The sequence below is a fragment of the Passer domesticus genome, chromosome 10, assembly GCF_036417665.1.
Source record: "Passer domesticus isolate bPasDom1 chromosome 10, bPasDom1.hap1, whole genome shotgun sequence".
NCBI classification, from domain to species: Eukaryota; Metazoa; Chordata; class Aves; order Passeriformes; family Passeridae; genus Passer; species Passer domesticus.
The window spans coordinates 36,998,413-37,019,790 of record NC_087483.1 but is presented as its reverse complement, the minus strand read 5'-3'; the positions used below and the strand labels follow the sequence as shown (position 1 = coordinate 37,019,790).

Below are 21,378 nucleotides of genomic sequence, written 5' to 3'. Positions count from 1 at the left end.
ATAGAAAAGCATGGGAATACTGAGAGCCAACAGTACGTTCATATTTATTGAGCAATGTCCACAATATTGCAGCTGTTTGTACATTTGTAAGTAATGCTGATCTGCTGATTCTCATTCAAACAGATGAAGGTCACTGTAAAGCAACATTGGCACGGGTGGGGTGAGGGGCCAGAGGGGCCAGAGCTGTCCCCTCCTCTCCCAACGATGACAGGGAGAGCAGACAAAGAGCCTGGGTAAACACCAGTGAGTTGCTCACAGTGAAACACCTCTGGGGTGTCATTTCCATCCAGCTTTGGCCCTTGCACCAAGGGAAGGATACAGTGTATCCCAACCCCTCAGTGATCCACTGCAGGCTGTCAGACTCACTGTCCACTTAGTTCCGTCTGGGAGAAGTGACGAGATCTGGACAACCGGGAGAGTTTAGCACAAACTAGAGTATGAACTGTACACTTTAAATAAAAATAAGGATATTTCAGAAGCACTTGAAACAGTGATTAACCAAAAAATACTGGGCTCTGTGATTATGATTAGTAATAAATATAAATTACTTAATGTTTATATATATATCAATTTAAGTAGACTAACGTCACTTGATAAAGTCTGATCCTGAAGTGTGAAGCAGCACATACTGCATGAATTTCAACATGAATATCTGCACACAGCCCATTCAGGTCCGTGGTTAAGCTAACGCAGGGCAAGTCTGAACCATCCTGAAGCCATTCCAAACCTCGGAGCCGAGCCGCTCCAGCCGCCTCCCGCGGCGGCCCGTGCAGGTCGCTGGGGAGCAGCGCTGCGGCTGCCGCTCCCTCGCAGCAGAGCGTCCCGGCGGGCTCAGAAGAAGGTGGTGTCGGCCGAGAAGGCGCCGGCCAGGCGGAAATCCTCGCGGGTCAGCACGCTGTACATGCGCTGCGGCAGCGCCTTGGAGTAGGGCGCGGGCCGGGGCACCGAGGCGCGCAGGATCACCTCCCGGCCCGCGGGCGGGGGGAACTCCGACTGCAGCCCCGGCCTGCGCTCCTCCTGCGAGCCCGAGCGCCGCAGCTCCTCCTCCAGCGGCGGCACGGCGGGGACCTGCCACAGAGCACAGCGACAGGGCACGCTGCTGCCTAACACTGGGACTCGGAAAGCTGCTCTCAGAGGAAGATTAGAAATGGGGAACACAGCTAAAGGCTTTATGTGTACACAGAGCAAAGCACTAATGGGATGCTAGGAAATAAAGCGAACGTAACCAGATGGAAGAACCCTCGTGTGGATGGTGAAGCTCTGCCCAGCTGAAGTTCTGATGTGGCAGTGTGAAGCAAGGGTTGTGACTGAAGGAAATGGCCCTTTCTCAGACAGGGTGCTCTCCTCAGCTCCCTGCAGCTACAGGAGATCGAGGCAGCTTCCCCTTCAAAATCATCAGTGCCAGTACTGCAGTCCTGACAGTCACCTGCCTTTCAGACTCCAAAACTACTGCAGGATGGCTTTTCATGGCCAGAGAGCCTTGCTGAAATCCCCCTGCTGCACAATCCCGATGGCTGCTCATTGTCTCAGAGCCAGGCAGCAGCAACCCTGACACCTGGATACTGGAAGAAGGGCTGGCATGCCCCATAAACACTCCCTGCTTACCTATACCTATGGATGTACACACATCCAACAATACCCTAATAGGGTCCTTCCTAATTCAAGCATGTACAACTCCACACGGGCACCATCACTGAGGTGTGGCAGAAGCCACTGGCTGCTCCTTGTGGTCCCTTGCTGCTGCCCCTGCTCCCAGCCTCTCCAGGAGCAGGGCACCCAGCCCTGCTTGGCTCTGCAGGCTGTCCCACAGAACCTTCCAGGGACAAGTGCCACGTGTTCCCACAGGAACAGCTTGAGAAAACCAACAGAGAGGATCTTCCCTGTGCTACACTTGACACAGTTACCCTGCTTCTTTCCCAAATATCGATGTCCAAAAAGTTCCATAGCTTCAGGAAGCACTAGTGTTGGGAATGTAGCATTCAGCTAATTGTTCATCACCATCTCCCCCCAAAACATCAACAAAGAATATAAAGGCATGGCCACATATTTCAGTATGAGAAAACATCAATACTCACTTGAATAAACGTTTTTTGTTTGGTTTGGGTTTTTTTGAGAGTTGTTTTTTCAGGTTTTTTTTTTTTAAACATTTCTCTCTCTTTTCACTATGCATTATTAGGCTCTGAAAATAAAGTGTGAATGCAGAAAAACCATTCTGGAAACAAAAAGTTGCTTTTATGCTCAACATGTGAACACCAGTACAAACTAAATCTGGCTGCTGCACTATATCCACCAGAAGGTTCAGCTCTATGCAGAGAAGATGAGAGGGAAAGGAGGGACAAAGTTGGTTACCTCATCAGAAGATTCAGTCAGCTTGGAAAGGGATGAGAAAAGAACCAGTGATGAAAGACAGAAACAAAGGCAAGTCAGAGGTGACTTACAAGAGGTTAGGAGGAGACTGTAGGTTTAAGAGACATCATGCACTCCAAGAACATGCACTGGCTATCAGAATTTTCCTGAGAAAACTCAAGAACAGAACACATACACAGAGGAGAGTCCAGGTTCAAAAGGTAATGAACAAGGAACTCATTTCACTTCTATTTACCAAACAGCTCTCTACTGAAATAACTCATGGTAGGTTAAACACTGTGGGGTTTGTAGCAAGTTGGTTCCTGTCCCACTAAGAAACCTTAATTAACACTGACCAGCTACTAGTGGGAAATACCTGTAACCCTGCTTTAGTCAGTGGTGTTTCAAAACACAACCCTAGAAATTTGCACACATCCTAAGGGCAGAAACTTAGACTTGAAAACCCACTGCCTCTTTTAAAGAGGCAAGTGCATATGTGTGCATCCTTACAGGGCACAGATCTTGGCCTTTTAAAAGGGTGGCTGGTTAGCAGGTTCAGGTTTGGAAACACAATTTCCTTAGAGACTGGAAGAATAAAAGAAGTGTCCTGATTTTCATGCCTCAGAATAACCATGGTCTGTTTTCAGAATGGTCCTTTTTATGCCGAGTTGCAAAATACAGATTAATACAAAAGCACTGATCCCTTTAAAGTGTTTAACACCCAATCACAACATTTTTCCAGCAATTATTTCCTAATGGGAATTCAGGCTGCTACCTTGTTATTACCACTGTAGTTAAATTTGAGTTAGAAAATCTGATGCTATGAAGAGGTGTAATTCTGATAGAAACTGAAGGCTGATTGCAGTCCATGAGGTTTGGAAATCAATACTTTCAGACTAATTATTCCAAAGACTGCTTAAGAGAAAAAGGCAACATTTATGTCAATATCAGCAAGGGAAGGGTCTCCAGAAAACAGATGCAACCCTGGCAATAGGTAAAATGAATGCAGGAGCTGAAAAAGAACTGAAACTTCCTAAGCATGCTGGTTTCCACAGAAAAAATCTCAAGTATTCCAAGCATAAGCCTCAGTTTAAGAAGTTACTGCTTCTAAAATATCTAATATTACAACCTGTTTCTCTACATTCCTCTGTGAAACAATCAACACTTAACCTTGTGAGAAGGCAGAAATTTGTCTTGCCTTAATAGCATTACTGATGTTACTGTTGGCAGCACATAAAGCATTACTGACACCTCTGTCTACCCAGCTGGCTTCAACTGTTTAACATCCCAGCTCACTCAGTTTTCTTTGGTCTTGCAAGGTTCTGTTACAGCCAAAATCATGTTGAACATCACAGAAAACATCTCAAGCACATACATGACAATACATGCAGATATGCAGACAAATACACTGGCACCATATGGTAACTCATTGGCTCATTCTGGTTAAATCAGAAGTGACTGCAGCCCAACCCAGAGCTCTCTTACCCTCTGAGCATTCACAAACAGCTTGTGAATGATGCTGCCAGCAGGTCCTCTTCCTGCACCAACAACTGACACTTCTGGCTGCTCCAGGAGACTGTTTACAAATCTGATGGAACAAATGATTGAAAAGGAAAAAGGAATGGTTAATCCTTGGCCAGATCCAGTGTGCTGACCTAAACGAGCTGTTTTCTGTCCAAGGCCTTCACCAAGCATCATTTGCTCAGAGTGAGAACTGGCAGATTCTCTTGCTTCTCTGTTCTAAAGGTTTAAGGAAAAAGTCCTCCTCTCAGTTACCTAAGAATGAAGCTCAGACTCCTAAAGCAGGTGTATAAAATCAACAGGAAAGCCTCCATGGTGTTGGCCATGCAGAAGTATTCACAAAGTGACAATTTTCTTTAGCACACAGACATTGCTTTGGTCAGACACCACATCTCTGAACTCCCAACATGTACTGCACAAATGTCATCTCTCCCTCCCAGCACAGCAGCAAGAAGTTGACTTGGGTTTTATAACATATTAGTCATCTTGAGCAGCAAGTAAATAACCTGACAGCAGGTAGTGATGCAAGGGAACATTCCTTGTCACTCTCAATTCAGAGCTGCTCTGTGATGTTTCACACCAGCAATGAGACAAGAATAAGAAAACAACTGTGGAAGGGGCTATTTCATTCCATAATATTTATAAAAAATACTAACTTTCTAGTCCTAATTTTAGGTATGGTAACAAGAGTTCATCAAATATACCTTTTATATACACAAAAAAAGTCCCCAGTACTATCAAGATAAAACCAAATTCTATTAAAAAAACCTGGATCAAATGTCTCCAAAGAGATGCTTAACTGGAGGAGCACTGAGGGTACCCACACACATAATTTCTAGACAGTCTAGTGACAGGAATACCCAAATATGATTCCTAAATATTTCTTTATTGTCACCATTGTCCTAAGTTTTGAAAGTAGGGCATTGGAGGATAAGCAAAACAACACAGTGAAAAATAAGAATTCAAAAAAGTCACCTTTGTAGATCTTCTTTCTCCTCTTCATTTTCACATTTCTCTACCCCAAATTTTGCTTTGAGAGACCTTGCCCTGGCAATGATGGCTTCCACACTCATAATCTGAGCGATGATTTCCTGCAAGAGTTGAATTAAAGGGCAAATTAAAAAGATGTTCTTTTAACATTGCCCTGAACAGTGCAAAAGTCAATCAGGTTTTCAGCCCCAGCTACTACAAAAGCCTTACTTCCAACTTCTTGTCCTCTGGATTGGGAAACCGTAGCACTTTGCTGGAATGGGATATTATCTGCTTAATAATCTTCTTAACTGAAGATATATCTTCTACTGCTTCTATTATAAGGAAAGAAACAAAGTTGTAATTATTGATTGTTACATCACTGTCCCCCCTTAACTATCTTAATAATTTATTAAACATTATTTACCTTCCTCCTTTACCTTGAGTACAGCTGCATGGATGATGCAAGGCAGGAGATGCCTTGCAAGGTCAGCTGGCTTCTGAATTGCAAGGTAATGAAGCACCTGCAACATTAGAAAATTTAATATTTTAGTGACCAAAACTAGTTCCCAAAGATAGATGAGGTTACCTTGGAAAGATGAATTCCAAGAATGGAACACCACTGTAAGACTTGAGAGGCAGTTTTGCATTAATTCTCCCAACAGGTTGGAATGAAACTAAAAATAACTGTATTAGGAAACTAAAATGTTCCTAACACATATGCAGGTAAAAATCTGATTTATTTACTAATAATTTAAAGAAAATACTTAAGTAACACTGCATACTTTTAGGTACTTCAAACACCCTCCTGTACAGCAGCAGGAATTTCCAATCAAGCCTAAGCCCTGCACTAAACAGTTCAGTAACTCCGAGGACACAGTGCAAGGGCCTGTCAGTGTTTAAATGCTGCAGGGGGAGGAAGGAAGGGCTGCAGGGAGCCCAGACTGGCACCAGCCCCGGAGCTTTCACCTTCTCAGCCTCCCTGGTGTCATCAAAAAGCCTCTTCTGCCTCCGTGCTGGGACTGGCTTTGCTGTCTCCCAGGCCTCCACCCACATGTTGCTGGGAATCTTCATCCGGGCACTCAGCTCGCCCCTAATGACTTTATTCCCCTTCTCATCAATCACTTCCTCCTCGATGTAGTCCCGAGGCGAGTACCACCTCACAAAATCCTCCAGACAACAGCCAGGATTAGCTGCCTGCAGGGAAGAGAGGACAGAAAATTTGTTCCTGAAAAATCCTACAAAAACATGACAGCCTGGGTAGGAGGGCAGTGTGGTTTAGTGGGTAGAGCACAGAGTAAGAGACAAAACTCAGGAAATTCTTTTGTCCACAGCCAACAAACTGTGCACCAGGACAGAGGGAATAAAGCATAAACCAAGACAATGGCAAGGGGTAAAACCCACATCAGCAGCAAAAAAAAAATCACCTTCTCACCACCCGCTACATGTACATTCATTACATTCATCAATTATTTCAGGCAAGCTCAAAATTATGCTGTTAAGATTCTACCTGGCACCTGCCACATGCAATAAACAGGAATTTTCACTAAGCTTATCCCATTAAAGACTAAAAGAATCAGTGGGCTGCCTAGGTATGCTTTCAGCACTGACTTTCCATCTTTTAACACTCTAGTGACAAAATTCACTATTTCTTCCTCTTTGCAAAAGGAACTTAAAAAAAAAATCTTCCCCAAACAAAAATAACTTCATTTTTCATAGATGCAATTTTACCACAATTAACTACATCTATAGATCCACAACATAAAAGGAATCTCAGTTTTCAATTTGATGTACCTATGAAGAATGTATTTGTGCTTCCAATTATAGTTCTCTGTTTTTACATTGAGATTTTAGATTACTTGCACCATATAAATAAAACTTCCACATATCCCTAATATGCCATGAGTCACAGTTAATAAACTGATAACTGTTATATTATAAATACTCTAACTGTACAGCACATTATATCCTTTTACCATAAAGACTGCAATAATTAAAAATATATATATGGCTATTTCACTACAGAATTTCCAATCTTTTTAGTGCTGAGCTCCTATGATGACAGCAGTGGATGTGCTCTTAGCTCCCTCTGCAGAGCTCAGACAGGAAATGAAACCCAAAACCACAGTTAGTCCAGTCCCAACCTGATGAATGTCTGTTTTAATTCACAACTGGTCAGCTGTATGTTGGATGTGTTTTTCCCCTTCCCACAGACATTGTGTAAATTTACTGGGATGTTACAGTGTAACAGATCACATCCTCATAGATTTGAAACGTGCCAAGAATTTTCCCAATGCGTTTTTATTTTCAATTTGAAACTAACTGCAAACTGTTTTGTGGAGGAAAAATAAACACAGAAATCTTCAGAACCGCCCAACACAAGCAAGAGGGTCAGTGAAATGAAGAAGCAAGCAGGGTAATTTCACAGCAGTGCTACCTTGAAGGACTCCATGTCGGAGAGCAGGCAGGCGCTCTGCATGCGCGCCCGCAGGTGAGCGCCCTCCGCCGACGTCCCCAGCTTCGCCAGCACCTCCGACTGCTCCTCCAGCAGGTCTTCAGTCATGGGGGCTGGCTCCTGCGACAGGGAAACACACAGCGTCACTCACAGCCCCTCCTGGAGTCAGCCCGGGGCAAGGCAGGAGAAGCAAGGAGCTCCTTCTCACCCCTAGATCACTCTGCTTCCTTTGTTGTCAAAGGAAATTACCTCGACTTTCTACTGCTTAAACAGTTCAGCCTCACGTTGTGCATCTAACAAAGGAACTAGACAGAAAATAACCTGGGAATGAGGTACCAATATAAGGATAAATTGCTAAAATGCCAAAATCCTAATGAAATCCTGGCAATGTTTGACTGGTACAATTTTGCTGAGATGCATGAAAATCTACCCAAAGCAATGCAGATATTTTGCTGTTGATACTGTCAGCACATAATTAATTGAGAACATTTTGCCTGACTACTCTCTGCTCATATGTTTTACCCAAGCAAAGCAACAATTTCTCTCAGGGGAATGAAAACCATTGTACTCTTCATGCATGGCTGACTTCAAACTAATTTCTGTGACAGCAGCACCTCCTACTCCATCCCTGGTCACTCTGCAGGAAAGCCTGTTGATGTCAGGTAACATTTCTAGTTGTTTGATGATAAACCTGCTGTAAAGAATGGCACCAAACCTAATGACTATGGTGCTGAAAAATTATGAAAAAACCAAATACAGCAGCAAAACTGATGTGCAAAGTCAGGCAGAAATCTCCGTGGTGCAAGGACCACAGCAGCTCCTATTTTATAGGAAAGAAAGCAAGGAGGGGATGGAAGATGCTTCACGAACTGGAAATAAAAAAAAACCAATTTAATGTAGGCAAGGAAGTTTAATTCTTGTTTAAATGTATTGTTTGGAGTGAAATTTGGTACGGACAGTCACTCTCAAATAAAACAAAGAACGAGTGAGATTAGCAGCCTCATTAACTTTCAAAGAGTAAAAACAAGTATCAGGTCAAAAAACTCAGCAATTTTAACAATAGACAAGGCTGTAACACGCAAACTGTTTGCAGCTTCACAATCCCAAGTAGGAGGCACATTCTGTGTTCCACTGCACATCTGGCTCAGCTCCTGCTCCCTCACCTGTGTTATGGGAACGTAGAGAGGCTCTCCAGGATGCAGCAGCATCAGTTTTCCATGTGGGTGCAAACGACCTTCTGGTTTTAAGTTTACAGACTCTTTTGCTCCTTTCTTGCCATTTTCCTGTCCATTTCCTTTAAGATCTTCTGTGTCACTGAGACATTCAAAAAATTCCTCTTCACTGTCACTCCAAGATTCCCAAGACTTGCCAAATTCTTTTTCCTTGTCAGGGTTCTCTCCAGAGTGGTCTCCTCCTTTGGCACCATCACCAGAAGCACCACCAGGTGAACGATCAGACATGCTTCCCCTTTTCCCCTCATCTCTTGCTTTCTTCCTTTCAATACAACAATTTAGCATCTAATTTAACAAGTTCAAGGAACAAAAAAAAATATTGTTCAGCAATTGTTTCCCTTATGGAGAAAATCATACAGAAAAACCTGTAGAGCCACTGAAAAGGTCTTACAATTCTAAAAGATATCAATTCCACTAAACTTGTTGCTGTAACAAAATTTTTCTCAAGAAATGATTTCCATACCCAGAAAACATACAACTAAATCTACAAAAACTATGTATTTAGCTAATCATTGCTATAATTTTGACAGTTTCCTTAGGAGAAAAATAATACTTAAATTTAGGATATTTACCTGAAGTTTCTGGTGCAGTAAACAACATCTCAGATCTGGAGAGCCATTAGCTAATCTAACAAAAGGTAGAAGTGTAACCATTATCAATTTCATACACATGTGGTCTTAAATCACATGAAATCTAGAACAGGGACAAACCCCCACATTGAACCCACCCCCACCATTTAAATTACACAGCTCTTCTATTGTCTCAGTAGACAAGCCCAGAATTTAAATTATATGTATTTCCCAGGGGTCATTTCAGGAGCTCAAAGATCACTCACACTAGTGTGAAACACCCAGCATTCCTGGAGGTCAGTTTTCCAATTGGAAGTTGAAAAGATAACTGCTTTCAAACAGGAATTAAGCATCTTTGACTGTACTTTTAAAAGTGCCATGATACAGTGGAGTCATTGCTATACATTTCAACTTCTATTTTATCTGCTAGTGTAACCATTTCAAAGTACAAACTAGTGACTAAATAGCCAGTCTGTCACATCAACAAAAAACCCCAAACCCCAACCAAAATACCACGACCCTAAAAGCAGGGTGGGTTATTGCTCTACCTCATCTTGAGAGAGCCCCTGGTTTGGTCTGCCCCAAGCTCTGCTGCAGCAGACAGAACCTGGAAGGGCTGGAATACCTGAAAAGGCCATTGCACCAGCAATGGAACAGCTCCCTTAGAAGAGAGGTGAAACTACACCACAGTAAGTTTTTTTCCTCACCCTCACTCAGACAGTGAAGTGAATGTCTAAGTTGAGCTTCCCCAGGCATCTTGAAGTTTTCAAGGTAGGGCACAGATGCTTGTCTTTACTCCCTGCCCTTTCTTGCATTAAGGAAGTAGGGTAATAAGAACAGAGATAGCATTTGCAATTAAAAAAACCCCAAAACTATATGTTTCAAAGTCATAGTGACCCCACTCAGCTCCTGGAACAAAGAACATTTTCTATGACCAAGGAGCAACAAGAAGTCTCACCCTGGAATAAGGTAGTTGTTCTCCCATCTGTAACGCATTTCCAGCACAAACTCTTGCCAAAGGTGTGCCACTCCTTTGACTCCTCCATGGTAGAAGTTTATCATACAAAGGCATAAAGCTAACTTGTATGTCAGACTGTCAGATGGAGCAGATTTGAACTGGCTGAAGAGATTCTAGGAAAGAAACAAAAGAAAGCAAGAAATTATCACAAGATATAGGGCAAACACAGCAGAATCTATAAAAACACACACTCAAAATTGCTTTCTCTCTTGTGTCACTCAACAAAACTCACATAATCTTCATTTTCTGGAGGAGGATTGTTTCCTGCTGAAGTGCTGGCTCTGTTTTCAAATACATCTGCAAGTTTGTCAGCAGCATCAGGAAATAAGAACTTGAAGAAAAAAAAAGTAAACCTTCCATCAGTTTGCATTTCCCACTTTCTCCATAAAGTTACTGCAGGCTTCATACCAGCAATCCCTACAATTAAAATTGTTAGCAGACTTCAGAGATCAGGTTAGCCCACTTATAATACACAGACTTGCATCAACTTGGGCTGTTCCAAGAAGCTGATAAATGCAATTCAAATACTGGAACTGACATCAGGTATCTTTAAATCTGCCATAGGCTCTAAAGCAAATGCATCAGTGTATGAAGTCCATGTGCTCTCTGAACCCATGTGCAGGGACAGCTCACTCACCAGGAGAATGGTGTTGAGCACATCATTGTTCAGAGGAGACTCATCCACACCTCTGTGCTTGCGGATCTTCTTCTTGGCACTGTGAACCATATTTGTGACTGACAATTTGGGGATGGGGACTGGTGCTGGCTCTGTGAGCTTCGACAGCGCGTGGGTGATATCACCAACCTCTGGCAAATAAAATAAAAACATTTAGAATAAAATAAAATAAAACCCCAAACACTACAACATGTCTCTTCGAGCGTTCACCTGTCTTAATCAGCCTATTTATCTTGTACTGATATTTAGCCCCTTGTGAAGCAGAGCTACACCTCTGCTGCCAGGTTCCATGCCTGACATTCACTGCTCTTAGCAAATACAGGCAGCAGAAGGAGGCCACAAATGAGTCACAGACTGTCCTTGATTTAATTCACCAAACAAAGTCTAGACTGAGCTGGCTGCAGGTAGTGCAGTGCTACTGCAGAGTTACCAACAGAGTATGCCAAAAGCTGCAGGTTAACAGAGACTGCTCCAGCAGATGCTAAAGCTCTAGATAAATATTAAATAAATCCTGTAGTAATCACTGGCCTCACACAGTGTAAGCACAATTCTGTTTTAGAGTCCTCAGGTGAACTTCTCAAACCAAAAGACTGGGTTTTTTTCAGAGCTGCTGCTGGTAAACTCTAGAATGTCTCTTACAATAAACTGAATTAGTATTGTTATAAAGTGAGCTGACAAATTTAAGTGAATAATTAGCAGCAGACTGAGAAAGCCCATCTTGGCAAGCCCAGAGCTAAGAAGGACTGAAGGAGCTGTATGCCAAGCACTAGGAGTAACACACTCCCTCCTCAGTCCAACACCTTTCCAAGCTCACTAGCAAGCTCCTACAAAACTAAGATCAAGTATAACCAAGGAAAATACACTCATATTTGGAGGGAAGAACAGGTGACAAGCAGCAGGAAGGAAGGGAATTTTCACTATATACAGCAAAAAAAAAGCCAAAGAGAGGGACAGAGACATCAAAAAGATGGCAGTATTTATACAGTTAGGATAAAGCCTGACTTGCTGGTCAGATAATTTGGGAAGTTTTAATTTTCTTTTTTCCTTAAAAGTCCTTAAAATGGAAAGGATGAGAGCAGAGCCTTTCAAACAGATTAAAGACTCTTTAAACTGTTGACATGTACTACAGAGTACAACAAAAAGGGGAAAGAAGTGGAAAAAGCAACAGTACATATACAGAAAAATTTGATGCGCCCTATAACCAACTCTTGTACATTCTAGTCAAATTTTAAGCTTTTATGTTCCTGTAAAAAGAAGCAGCCACAACCATAACAGAGGCAATTGTACCTCTGAGACTCTGGGAGCTGAACTTGTCTAGAATTTATGAGAAATTTCACCATGAAGCCCTGGCCAGAAAATTCCCAGGAGTATTACAGCGAATGTGTAAGAGTTATAAATACCAGTCAAGATAAGGGTACAGGAAAGATAAACTAACACAAAAATATTAAATACAAGTAACACAAATCAGCTGGATTTTAGTTTTACCTTTTCCTTCCTCATCAAATGCAGACCTTCCAAGTATCTCATCTGTTGACTCCTTCCGCCGGCAAAGCTTGAAGAATTCAGTAAGGAAGTCCCCTGGCAGAGGAACAAAACTCCTGGACTCAGCCAAAAATCTCACTGAGCAATGAGCCAACACTCAAAATTATGCCCCAAGGACAGTAATTTTTATCTTTTCTTCTGAAAGAACATCTGATAATTTGTTCTGAAGCACAAATATCTTGTGCACAAAATACACATAATTAAATTATCTGAAGCACAAAAACCACATAATTAAAGCTTAGGTAAATGCACACCCAGGCAGCTGTTGGCCACCTCTGCAGAGCACAGCTTTCACCCAAAACAAGATAAATTTTGAAGCCCTGTTCCTCACAAGCTTAAAGGCAATGACAGATAGAGGAGTACAGCTCTCCAAAAGTATTAATCCTCCCTGTCAGAAATGTTGGTTGAACTAAGGAGATGAATACATGCAAAACACACTTAATAAAGTGTGTTTAGGAAATCTAAATTTTCACAGAACACAGAGAAAATTCTTATTCCCTGGAACCTGGTGAAATAAGAACAGCAATGAATTTCACCATACACAGACAGAGAATAAACTACAACAGGAACTTATGTGTTTGCAAAGCTTGTGTTCTTGAAAAAGAAACCCAAAATGCTGTTCACTCAAAAAAATAAGGGGAGTGAGCAAACAGACCATCAGGTGATCAACAACTCAACTCTAAATTCATAACTTAGTTTTAGTTTAAAAGCTGCAAGAGAAGACAGGAAATTCTGATGTCTTACCCAACAGACACTGAGGGTTATCTGCTTTTCTAACTCTCACAGACCACTGAGGTGCTTGAAGTGGATCCAGGTCACTTGGGGGAAAAAAATTTAAAAAAGAAAAAGAAAAGGAAAAAAAAAAGAAAAAAGAAAACCAAATGCCACTATAAGTACTGGAAAAATGAGTATCAAATTCTCAATAAATGTCATGTCATAACCAGTGAGTACCACATTACACAGGAGAACACGGCAAACAAGAGTCCCTATTCTCATGTGTGTGCATGACATGAACAAGAAATACTTCTTCCCCTTTAGCAGGAAACCTGGATGACAGTTTTTGGGAGAGGAATATCAAGCAGTGAATTCTTTTACCTTCCATGCTCCACTATCATCTTTTCCAGGAAATACGTGATACAAAATTTTCAAGTCTAACATGAGGATATGCTCAAAACCAGGGGTTTGTGTTCTGTTGAGATTACAACACAATAATAATTTCTCACAGAAATGCATTTCAAAAGTGTTTTCCCAAATTAGATGTTCTATCAGCCGACATTAGCATTCCTCAAAATGGGTTCTTTTTCACATGTGAAGCCACACAGTGTTTGAGATGACACTAAAATGCAGCAGTGAGCAAAAAAAGGCACACTCACTTGCAACTGAGACAAGATACTTACGAATAAACATCGTTGTCAACAATTATCCCTTCTGCAAGGTGAGGCCACGTTGTAGCCAAATGCAGCTCACTGAAACAAACCAAGATTTCAGTCTTTCAGTGACAGCAGAAAGTGTTCCCTCCACCACAGTTCATGTTTTGAAAGGTATTTGTGATAGTTGATATTTGATTCTCTCTTTGTTCTCCAGTAAGTTTTCTCACTGCCCACATCAGAGCAAGTCCAACCCATGCACAAAAGCACATAATTTTTAAGGTTTATCTTGAGGTATATTTCAAGATAATAATTTCAGAGATAAATGGGGTACTGCAGAAGTTTATAGTAAAAGCCATATGAGCTTTAACTCTGAGCATCATCAGACAATTTTACAAATGACCTGATTTTTGCTATTAAACCATTATCTATCACAGATGTTTCTGATGCACTTGAATAATTAAGTGTCTGTTGGACATGCTAAGTGGTGGACATGCTAGGTGGCCATGCTAGGCAAAGCTAAGATTTGAAATAACACCTTTAAGTCCTCCATTAAGCAAGTTATAAAACAGTTTTCTGAATCTTCTCTTACCTAATAGGATCTTCACAGGCACCAAATGGTAACTTCCCAAATTCCAGGCCTCCAACTTCTCCCCCAACTAGAGCATCTATATCTGGAGAAAAATCAACAGAGTTTCCATAAAGAATTTGTGGACCATTTGAAGCAGCACACCACCTTCATTTCACTGCAGAGACTGCAACTTGCAGGATGACCAGAGGAGAGCTGAGCAGCTAAGGTGACTGAGGTAGGAGAACACAATCCTAACATACAGTCCCAGTAATTGCTCCCAACAGAAACTGAACCAGGACATTCCAAGGGACAGATACAATTCCTGTAATTTGTGTTGAGGGAAGGTTATTCCCTTCAAACAGGCAATGATGATAGCAATAAAGACAGCCCTAAAGATTCAATGCTGGCACAACAACAGACACAAAAGTGCCATAAAAATGCCTGGGCAGGAAATAAATTCCAAGCAGAAAAGGAAAACTCTGGAAGAGCAACTCTGTAGAGTGACAAAACAGCTACTTTTAAAAGGTGACAATTTTATCAAAAGAGGACTTAATCAAATAATCTGGGGGATTCCCTGTAGTCCCAGGTACTTAGAGATGCCTCCCAGCACCCTCAGGCACTTCCCATGTTATAGCCTTCAAATACATGACTCAAAACCAGACAGCCTCCACTTAACAAAAATTAAAGTGGGCAATAATAATAATGTGTTGTAATGTCATTATAATAATGCTATTACAGCATCTGATCTGCAATTTTAACTGCATCTGGCAAATTGTTTACAAACAAAACAAGTGAGGTATTAGCACAGATGAAGTATCTGCACAACTTAATTATATAATTCCTACTGCAGAGAAGATAAAAGACATTTAAATTCTTTGGTTTTATTTGAGGAGAGCTAATTGAGTGACAGTATATAAGTTACAGGTCTAGTTCTTCCCAGTGAACATAAAACCACAAGTGCAAAAAGCAATAGCAGTAAAACTGATGCTGTCCATCTCCAGTTTCTGCAACTCACTTTGACACGGGCTCCCTTAACCACAACACTGCTACTAAAGGAGTGAAAGTTATTCAAACTGCTCCAGTCCAGAAATATGATCAGGGTGGTACAACTCATCCATGACAAACCTGGGATCCTGACTTAGTGAGTAACTACAGCAAGGAAGAGAGACTACAGAATAGATTTTGTGTCTGCAGAAACAATAAAAAGATAAGATCTGTCTAATTAATTTCACAAGTTCTTTAAGTAAGCTTGGTTAACCAAAGAGGAACTATCATTTAAAACAGCACTGATTTTCTCTCTCTGATAAGCAGGACTCTCTTTAAACATGTCCAATATACATTCCTTAGCTACAGAGCACAGAATCAATCTCACTGCACACTCACAAAACCACAGGATTTTGATTACTGTACTTTTTTAAGCAAAGGAAAGCCAAACAATTAGATAACCAAGGCCACATGAGTTCTGTCTCTCCAAATGTACCCTAAATACCACAAGCTTGTTATGTAAAACTGCTACCAAATCAAGAAAAGAACTTGGGCATTTTAACTGTTCCACCACCTTGTACCTAAAACATCACATCACTAATAAAACTGATGTTAAGGAGGAACTAATATCTACCTTTTTCCTATGGGTTTGTGTGCCTTTGAGAAGTTTGTAATTTATTTTCTGCTACTACCTATATAAAAATAAATCTGTTAAAACCAAATCCTTGATACTCAAGGAAGACAGCATCACCATCAAGAATAAAAGAGATCATTTTGAGACTACCAAACAAGTAACTACCTCTGTTTTTCCTAAACAGCACCACTCTACATCAAAAACTTATCTAGTCTGCTCTATATATTTTAAATTTCAGTCTATACATTATTTCTCCCCTTCATGCAAGGCTACCATAACAAAAGACTCGTTCAGAAATTCCTCCTGTACTAAATTTGGTATTGAGTCAACAATAATCAAAATCCAAACCTTTACCTCAAGTGAGGTCCATATAATATTTTCTGCTTTTACCTATTAATACACTTAGATAGTGAAGTATCAGAATACTTTATGGAAACAATTGACAAAAACTCCCACAAAGTACTAGCATCTTTCAAAATATTAATATAAACACTTCCCTAAGAAATCCAGGGCAGAATTCTTCACAGATTCAGCCACCCTTTTCATTCCACACGGATACCACCATTTTAGAAACATCACTGTATTTCTAAATGCTGACTAACCTGTTTCCAGGCACAGCCCTACCCAAAACACCTGTCCCAGCCATGAGCTACAACCTGAGAGCAGCTTTCAGGTGGCTTGCCCATCATACAGAGTGGGATTGGACTGAAGCCTTTCCTACCAAAGCAGAAAATGTTAGAATTCTTCTGGCAAGATACACAAATATTTTCTTTAGCATTGACTGCTTGTCTGAAAATGAGTTATTCTGAGGACACAAGTCTCCTACCTGGTGGCTGCTGTGGCCAGAAGTACTGCTGCCAGTCCTGGAGCACAAAGGTGAGGCGAATAGCCATGCTAACCGGAGGCAGAGGCGTCAAAGGGCAGCCCTTCAAAATACCAGAGAACAAATCCAACTTAAAGCGCAAATCAATAGAAATATTGCATTAAACACATCCCATCGGTTTTATACTCACAATCTTGGTTTTGAAGATGTCCAGCAGCCCTGCCAGGTGGGTGTACTGGCTGGGCACCTTGCGCAGGTGAACCATCTCGAAGTCGGTGCGAACGCCGGGGCCCTGGCACTCGCCCGCGTACATCCGGCGCCACTTGTGGTGGATCTGCACAAACAGGGGCACCTGGCTACAGAACAGGAATACTTCTGATCATTTAGTGTCCTGCTGCTCTCTACAACTAGATGAATATTCTAGCATAATGTCAACCTTTAAAATATATTTCCCCTCAGACACTTTGAAAGACTTCCCAGGTATCACAGAAAATCCCTGTTAATATAATCATTAAACAGAATGCCCAGGAACCACAGAAAATCCCTGTTAATATAATCATTAAACAGAATGCCATGCCACAATCACAGCCTGCTTCATGACTTTACTTACCTCATTTTCAGTCTACACAATTTTTGAGGAAGATTAGGAAGTTACTGTTACTACACATATGGAAGAAATCCTCTTGCAAAAGTGGTGTTTAATAAATTACATATTATTCCTACAACTTCTAGTAGCTTTTAACAGCCCTAAAGGTTTTCAAACAATAATTAAAATAAACAAAACATTGATTCAGTCTTTACACATGGGGATTTCTTCAATCCTTCTCTAACAATATTACAGTGCAAATAAACAAAAACCTCTGAATGTATTTTGCTAACAATTTAATACTTTTTCCTCACCAATGCAGTATGCTGGAGTTTTACCTCCATTTTACATGTAAAAATGTTTATGCTTTCACCTACCAGCCAGTGTTGCCCAGTGCAATGGAAATGGAGCTCAGCAAGAGGTTGCACTTGGATTCACTAATAACAGCATCGTTATTTGCAGCTGGAGCAATAACCACAAACTCACGTAAGCCGTACCTTGAAAGGCAAAGAGAAAAAAGCACATTTCTAGTCCCTGGCAAGCCAGCTGAAACACGACTCTTTAAAAATATTGCAACCTGGAGAATCTAATTATCACCGACAAATTGTGAAATCTGTTAATTTGATGCAAGTACCTCTTTATTTTTAGAGAGGTCAAGAACTGAGTGGGTATGGAGTGCTGCAAATCCATTCCAACACTGCAATGTGTTTGACTGGGAGACTTTCAGGTCTAGCAGTCCTGAGGTTTTCCAGTTTATGTTCATAATGACTGAAACTGTTTATACATAAAAGCAATCTCTCTAGAACCAAACCTATTATGTGCTCAAGATTTGCATTACTAAGAATATAATTGTTATTTGTTAAGGTGGTGCAGCTTTCCATTCTAAGAATGTGCCTAAATATTACATATATAAAAGCCTGGTTAATCTATGAAATTGAGACAAATATTTGGGGCAAAAAAAAACCCCCAAATTAAAGACAGGCCCGCTATACCAGGCTTTTTTTGCATTCCTTTCTTGTGTCTAGCACAAAGAAACAATTTACTTAAGCTTTAACTTCTAATTGAAAAAACAAATACACAAGTGATTGTGCCAGATTTTCCAGCTGCTATGCCCATTTGCAGTAGAGATGAGAGGCAGCACACATACCATCTCACCAGACAGTGGGCTCGAGGAGGAAAGTCATTGTTCATGCACAGCAAGTCCTGCATTGGCAGAGGAAGGGCATCTGTGACAAAAATTGATACATAATCAATGCATCATCACATCCATCCAGCTCACTTACAACTGCCTTGTAATTCACTGTGTGAATGCAAAGCAAACTAAAAGCAGGCATGTCAGATCACACTCGTCAGACCTGAGAAAATCCCACACAGACACAAATCAGCACGCTGTGGACTCCACATTCTGACACTGTCTTCTGTCATTATCCTTACAACTACGGAAGGGAACTATCAGGTACCTTCTCCCAGCTCTTCTTTCCCTTCTTTGTCACTGGGTTCTTGTACAAGATAGTGATGGGTAACTGAGAATTTGAAGTCTGCAAATGAAATTTCATCTGATTTCTCTTCCCATGTTCCTGTGGTAAATATACCCTGCGTATAAAAAAAGAAGGTATTATCTCATAAATTTAGGTTAACATTCATTAGTCTTTAAAACTAGACTTTTAAATACTGCCTATGTGATCAATAATGTTGATCATTACACATTTTTCTACTGCCTGATGGCTCAGCATGATTTAATTTCCATAAGCAATTCTCACAGCTCTTCATTATAAAGGTAGCTGGCTGCTAAAATCCATGTTGCCATAATCATGTTCACTTCAAAAATCAAGTATCATCTTGCATCCTTCAGAACTATATGGCAATAAAGATTGCATCCTCCCATATGCAACTGTACATCTGAAGATGTGCACCCTCAGTTTTGCCCAGAGACAGAAATTTCCCGCCTGGGATTTCATCCGTGTCTAAACTATTCTGTGCAAATATTACCTTGATAATTACTTTCACCAACAAATGATTACTTTTATCTACAACTTACAAAACTTGTAAGAATAATTAATTCTTACAATAAAAAAAAACGTGTATGAATAATTAATTTTTAAACAAAAATTCAACATGGGAATGTTTAAAAAAATCAGCACCACTGCTCCTACTAAAAGCAACTTGGACAATGATCCTACAGGGTGTTAAGAAGAGAGCTCTGGTCTAGAAAAGAAGACATGCAGGAATACAGGGACAGCTAATATGCAGTTCATTAGATAAGTTTTATTCCAAATGCTCTGTGCCTGACTAGACTGAAGAGCAGTGAGATTCCCCTGGAAACACAGCAGCCATTCCACACAAACCAGCTGAGATAATCTGCACTGCTGTGCAGAAGAGCTCAGCAATTTCCTCTTCATTTCACAGGACTGAGAAAGCATCACAAAGGCTCTAATTAGCCTCTGAAAAAATCTCTCCCATCTATGAAACGCACTGAGTCACAAGCAGCACTGTGCAAACCTCAGCCATAAGTACATGAGGTGTGACAAAGGCACAAGGCAGGACAAAAAGATTCCTTGAGTATTTAGAGCAGCTCAGAGCGCGTTTCCAGATTCAAACTTAGAATTTAAAAAAAAAATCTCTAAGCCCTACAGAAAGATCCATCTTTGTCAGGGAAACAGCCTGTTTGGTAGATGATCCACCAATGAATTTACAGCAATTGTTTCTCAAATTGACACATCTACCAGTGAAATTCTCCAATAAAGTCATTATCTGCCACACCTAAGAAAACAGCAATAGATTAAATACATGTGTTCATTAACAATATGGCAACAATTAGCAATTCAAATTCTACAGGAAAATTCAGAAGTAACTGACCTTCTCTAGAGGTTTGCCAGAAGAAATCCCAATAAGTTTCCAGTCATTCAATACTTCTTCAATTTTTGAAATAAATCTATCAGGAGGGAAAAAGGCATTAATGTTTGCTGAACACTAAACCTGTATTATAATTCAGCCACCTCAAAGCATGCAGTGTGTTGTTCAGCTATGGAATTCCTTAGAAAAGCCCAAAGAACAAAAAAACAAACACCACAAGTATCACAGTAAAGCCAGAAAAACTGCTTCCTTGTATACTAAACAGTCTTCCTATGCTCAAATTTTACATGACAGTTACTTTGAGCATCTTTTGACTATTTTAAGAATCTCACCTTTTTCTGGTACTGCAGCACGTATCATCTGCAGCACATAACTCCTGTTTCATTTTTAACAGATAAACAAGCATTTAAGACAAAATTATCACTAAATTCAGATTTAAAGCACAGCACTTGAAATCTCTGTTCTCCTGTCATAAACGTTATCACTGTTGGAAAAAGCATTAAAAAAATAACACATTCACAGTGCAAGAGAATTCTTCGCCTTAAATTTCTTCGTACATTGTTGTACTAACTCTTAATGGCTTCAGCTACGAGATGACTGTCTTAACAATCAGACACCTACTTAGAAAACAGATAAGCCTTGTGAATGTATATTCTAATCCCTAGCCGGACCTTTCACTAGAGTTCAGAAACAGCTCGACTAGAGCCTCTTAAGCCGCTCCTCGGCTGCGGCCTGAGCCTAACGCGGACCAGCCGGGAAAAGGCTCCGGGAAGGGCTGCGGGAAGGGCTGCGGGAGCTCCCGGCTCGGGGAGCGGCCGATCCCCGGGCTCCGGCTGTCCCCGGCAGCAGCAGCCGGGCCGGGCTCGGCGGAGCCCCCGCGCCGAGCGAGGGGCGCGGCAGCACCCACCTCTCCCACTCGGAGGCGGTGGTGAAGTCCGTGATCTCGAACACCTCCGACTCGGGCTGCGGGGAGAGAGCGGGAGAGGCGGTGAGCGGAGAGAGCAGGGGGAGGCACAGGGAGAGCCGGGGACCGGGGGGCGAGCGGGAGGAGCGGGACAGGCACTCACATCGCTGTCCGCCGCCATCTTGCGCCGCTGCCGGCCCCCCCAGCGGCGGAGGCTGCCGGGAACGTGGCGGAGGGCGGCGCCTCCTCACAGCCCGCACCTCCCTCAGAGTCCGCCGCTCCTGCCCTCCTTCGCAGCTCAATTTCGCCTCATAATGTGTTTCTCTTG

The 21,378-nt window shown here is 41.5% G+C and overlaps 1 protein-coding gene across 2 annotated transcripts; it reads right to left on the bottom strand.

The window, feature by feature from the left end:
* Positions 1-17: 17 nt before the first annotated feature.
* Positions 18-21,310, bottom strand: RAB3GAP1 (RAB3 GTPase activating protein catalytic subunit 1). 2 transcript variants are annotated; one of them, XM_064435218.1, is made up of 25 exons: positions 21,214-21,310; positions 21,054-21,109; positions 20,150-20,225; positions 18,754-18,886; positions 18,441-18,519; positions 17,671-17,790; positions 16,898-17,063; positions 16,711-16,810; positions 14,288-14,369; positions 13,726-13,794; positions 13,073-13,146; positions 12,272-12,364; positions 10,748-10,917; positions 10,343-10,441; positions 10,051-10,223; positions 9,096-9,150; positions 8,455-8,808; positions 7,274-7,411; positions 5,806-6,033; positions 5,264-5,360; positions 5,068-5,171; positions 4,843-4,958; positions 3,832-3,934; positions 2,350-2,370; positions 18-1,068 (listed from the first exon to the last, which is right to left on the bottom strand). In XM_064435218.1, exons 1-25 carry the CDS (start codon positions 21,229-21,231, stop codon positions 832-834), a joined length of 2,961 nt encoding a protein of 986 aa, XP_064291288.1. In that variant the 5' UTR covers positions 21,232-21,310; the 3' UTR covers positions 18-831. The 2 variants fall into 2 exon arrangements, with proteins under 2 accessions (XP_064291288.1, XP_064291289.1); XM_064435219.1 differs by lacking the exon at positions 2,350-2,370 and having other exon boundaries at positions 21,214-21,309.
* Positions 21,311-21,378: the final 68 nt, after the last annotated feature.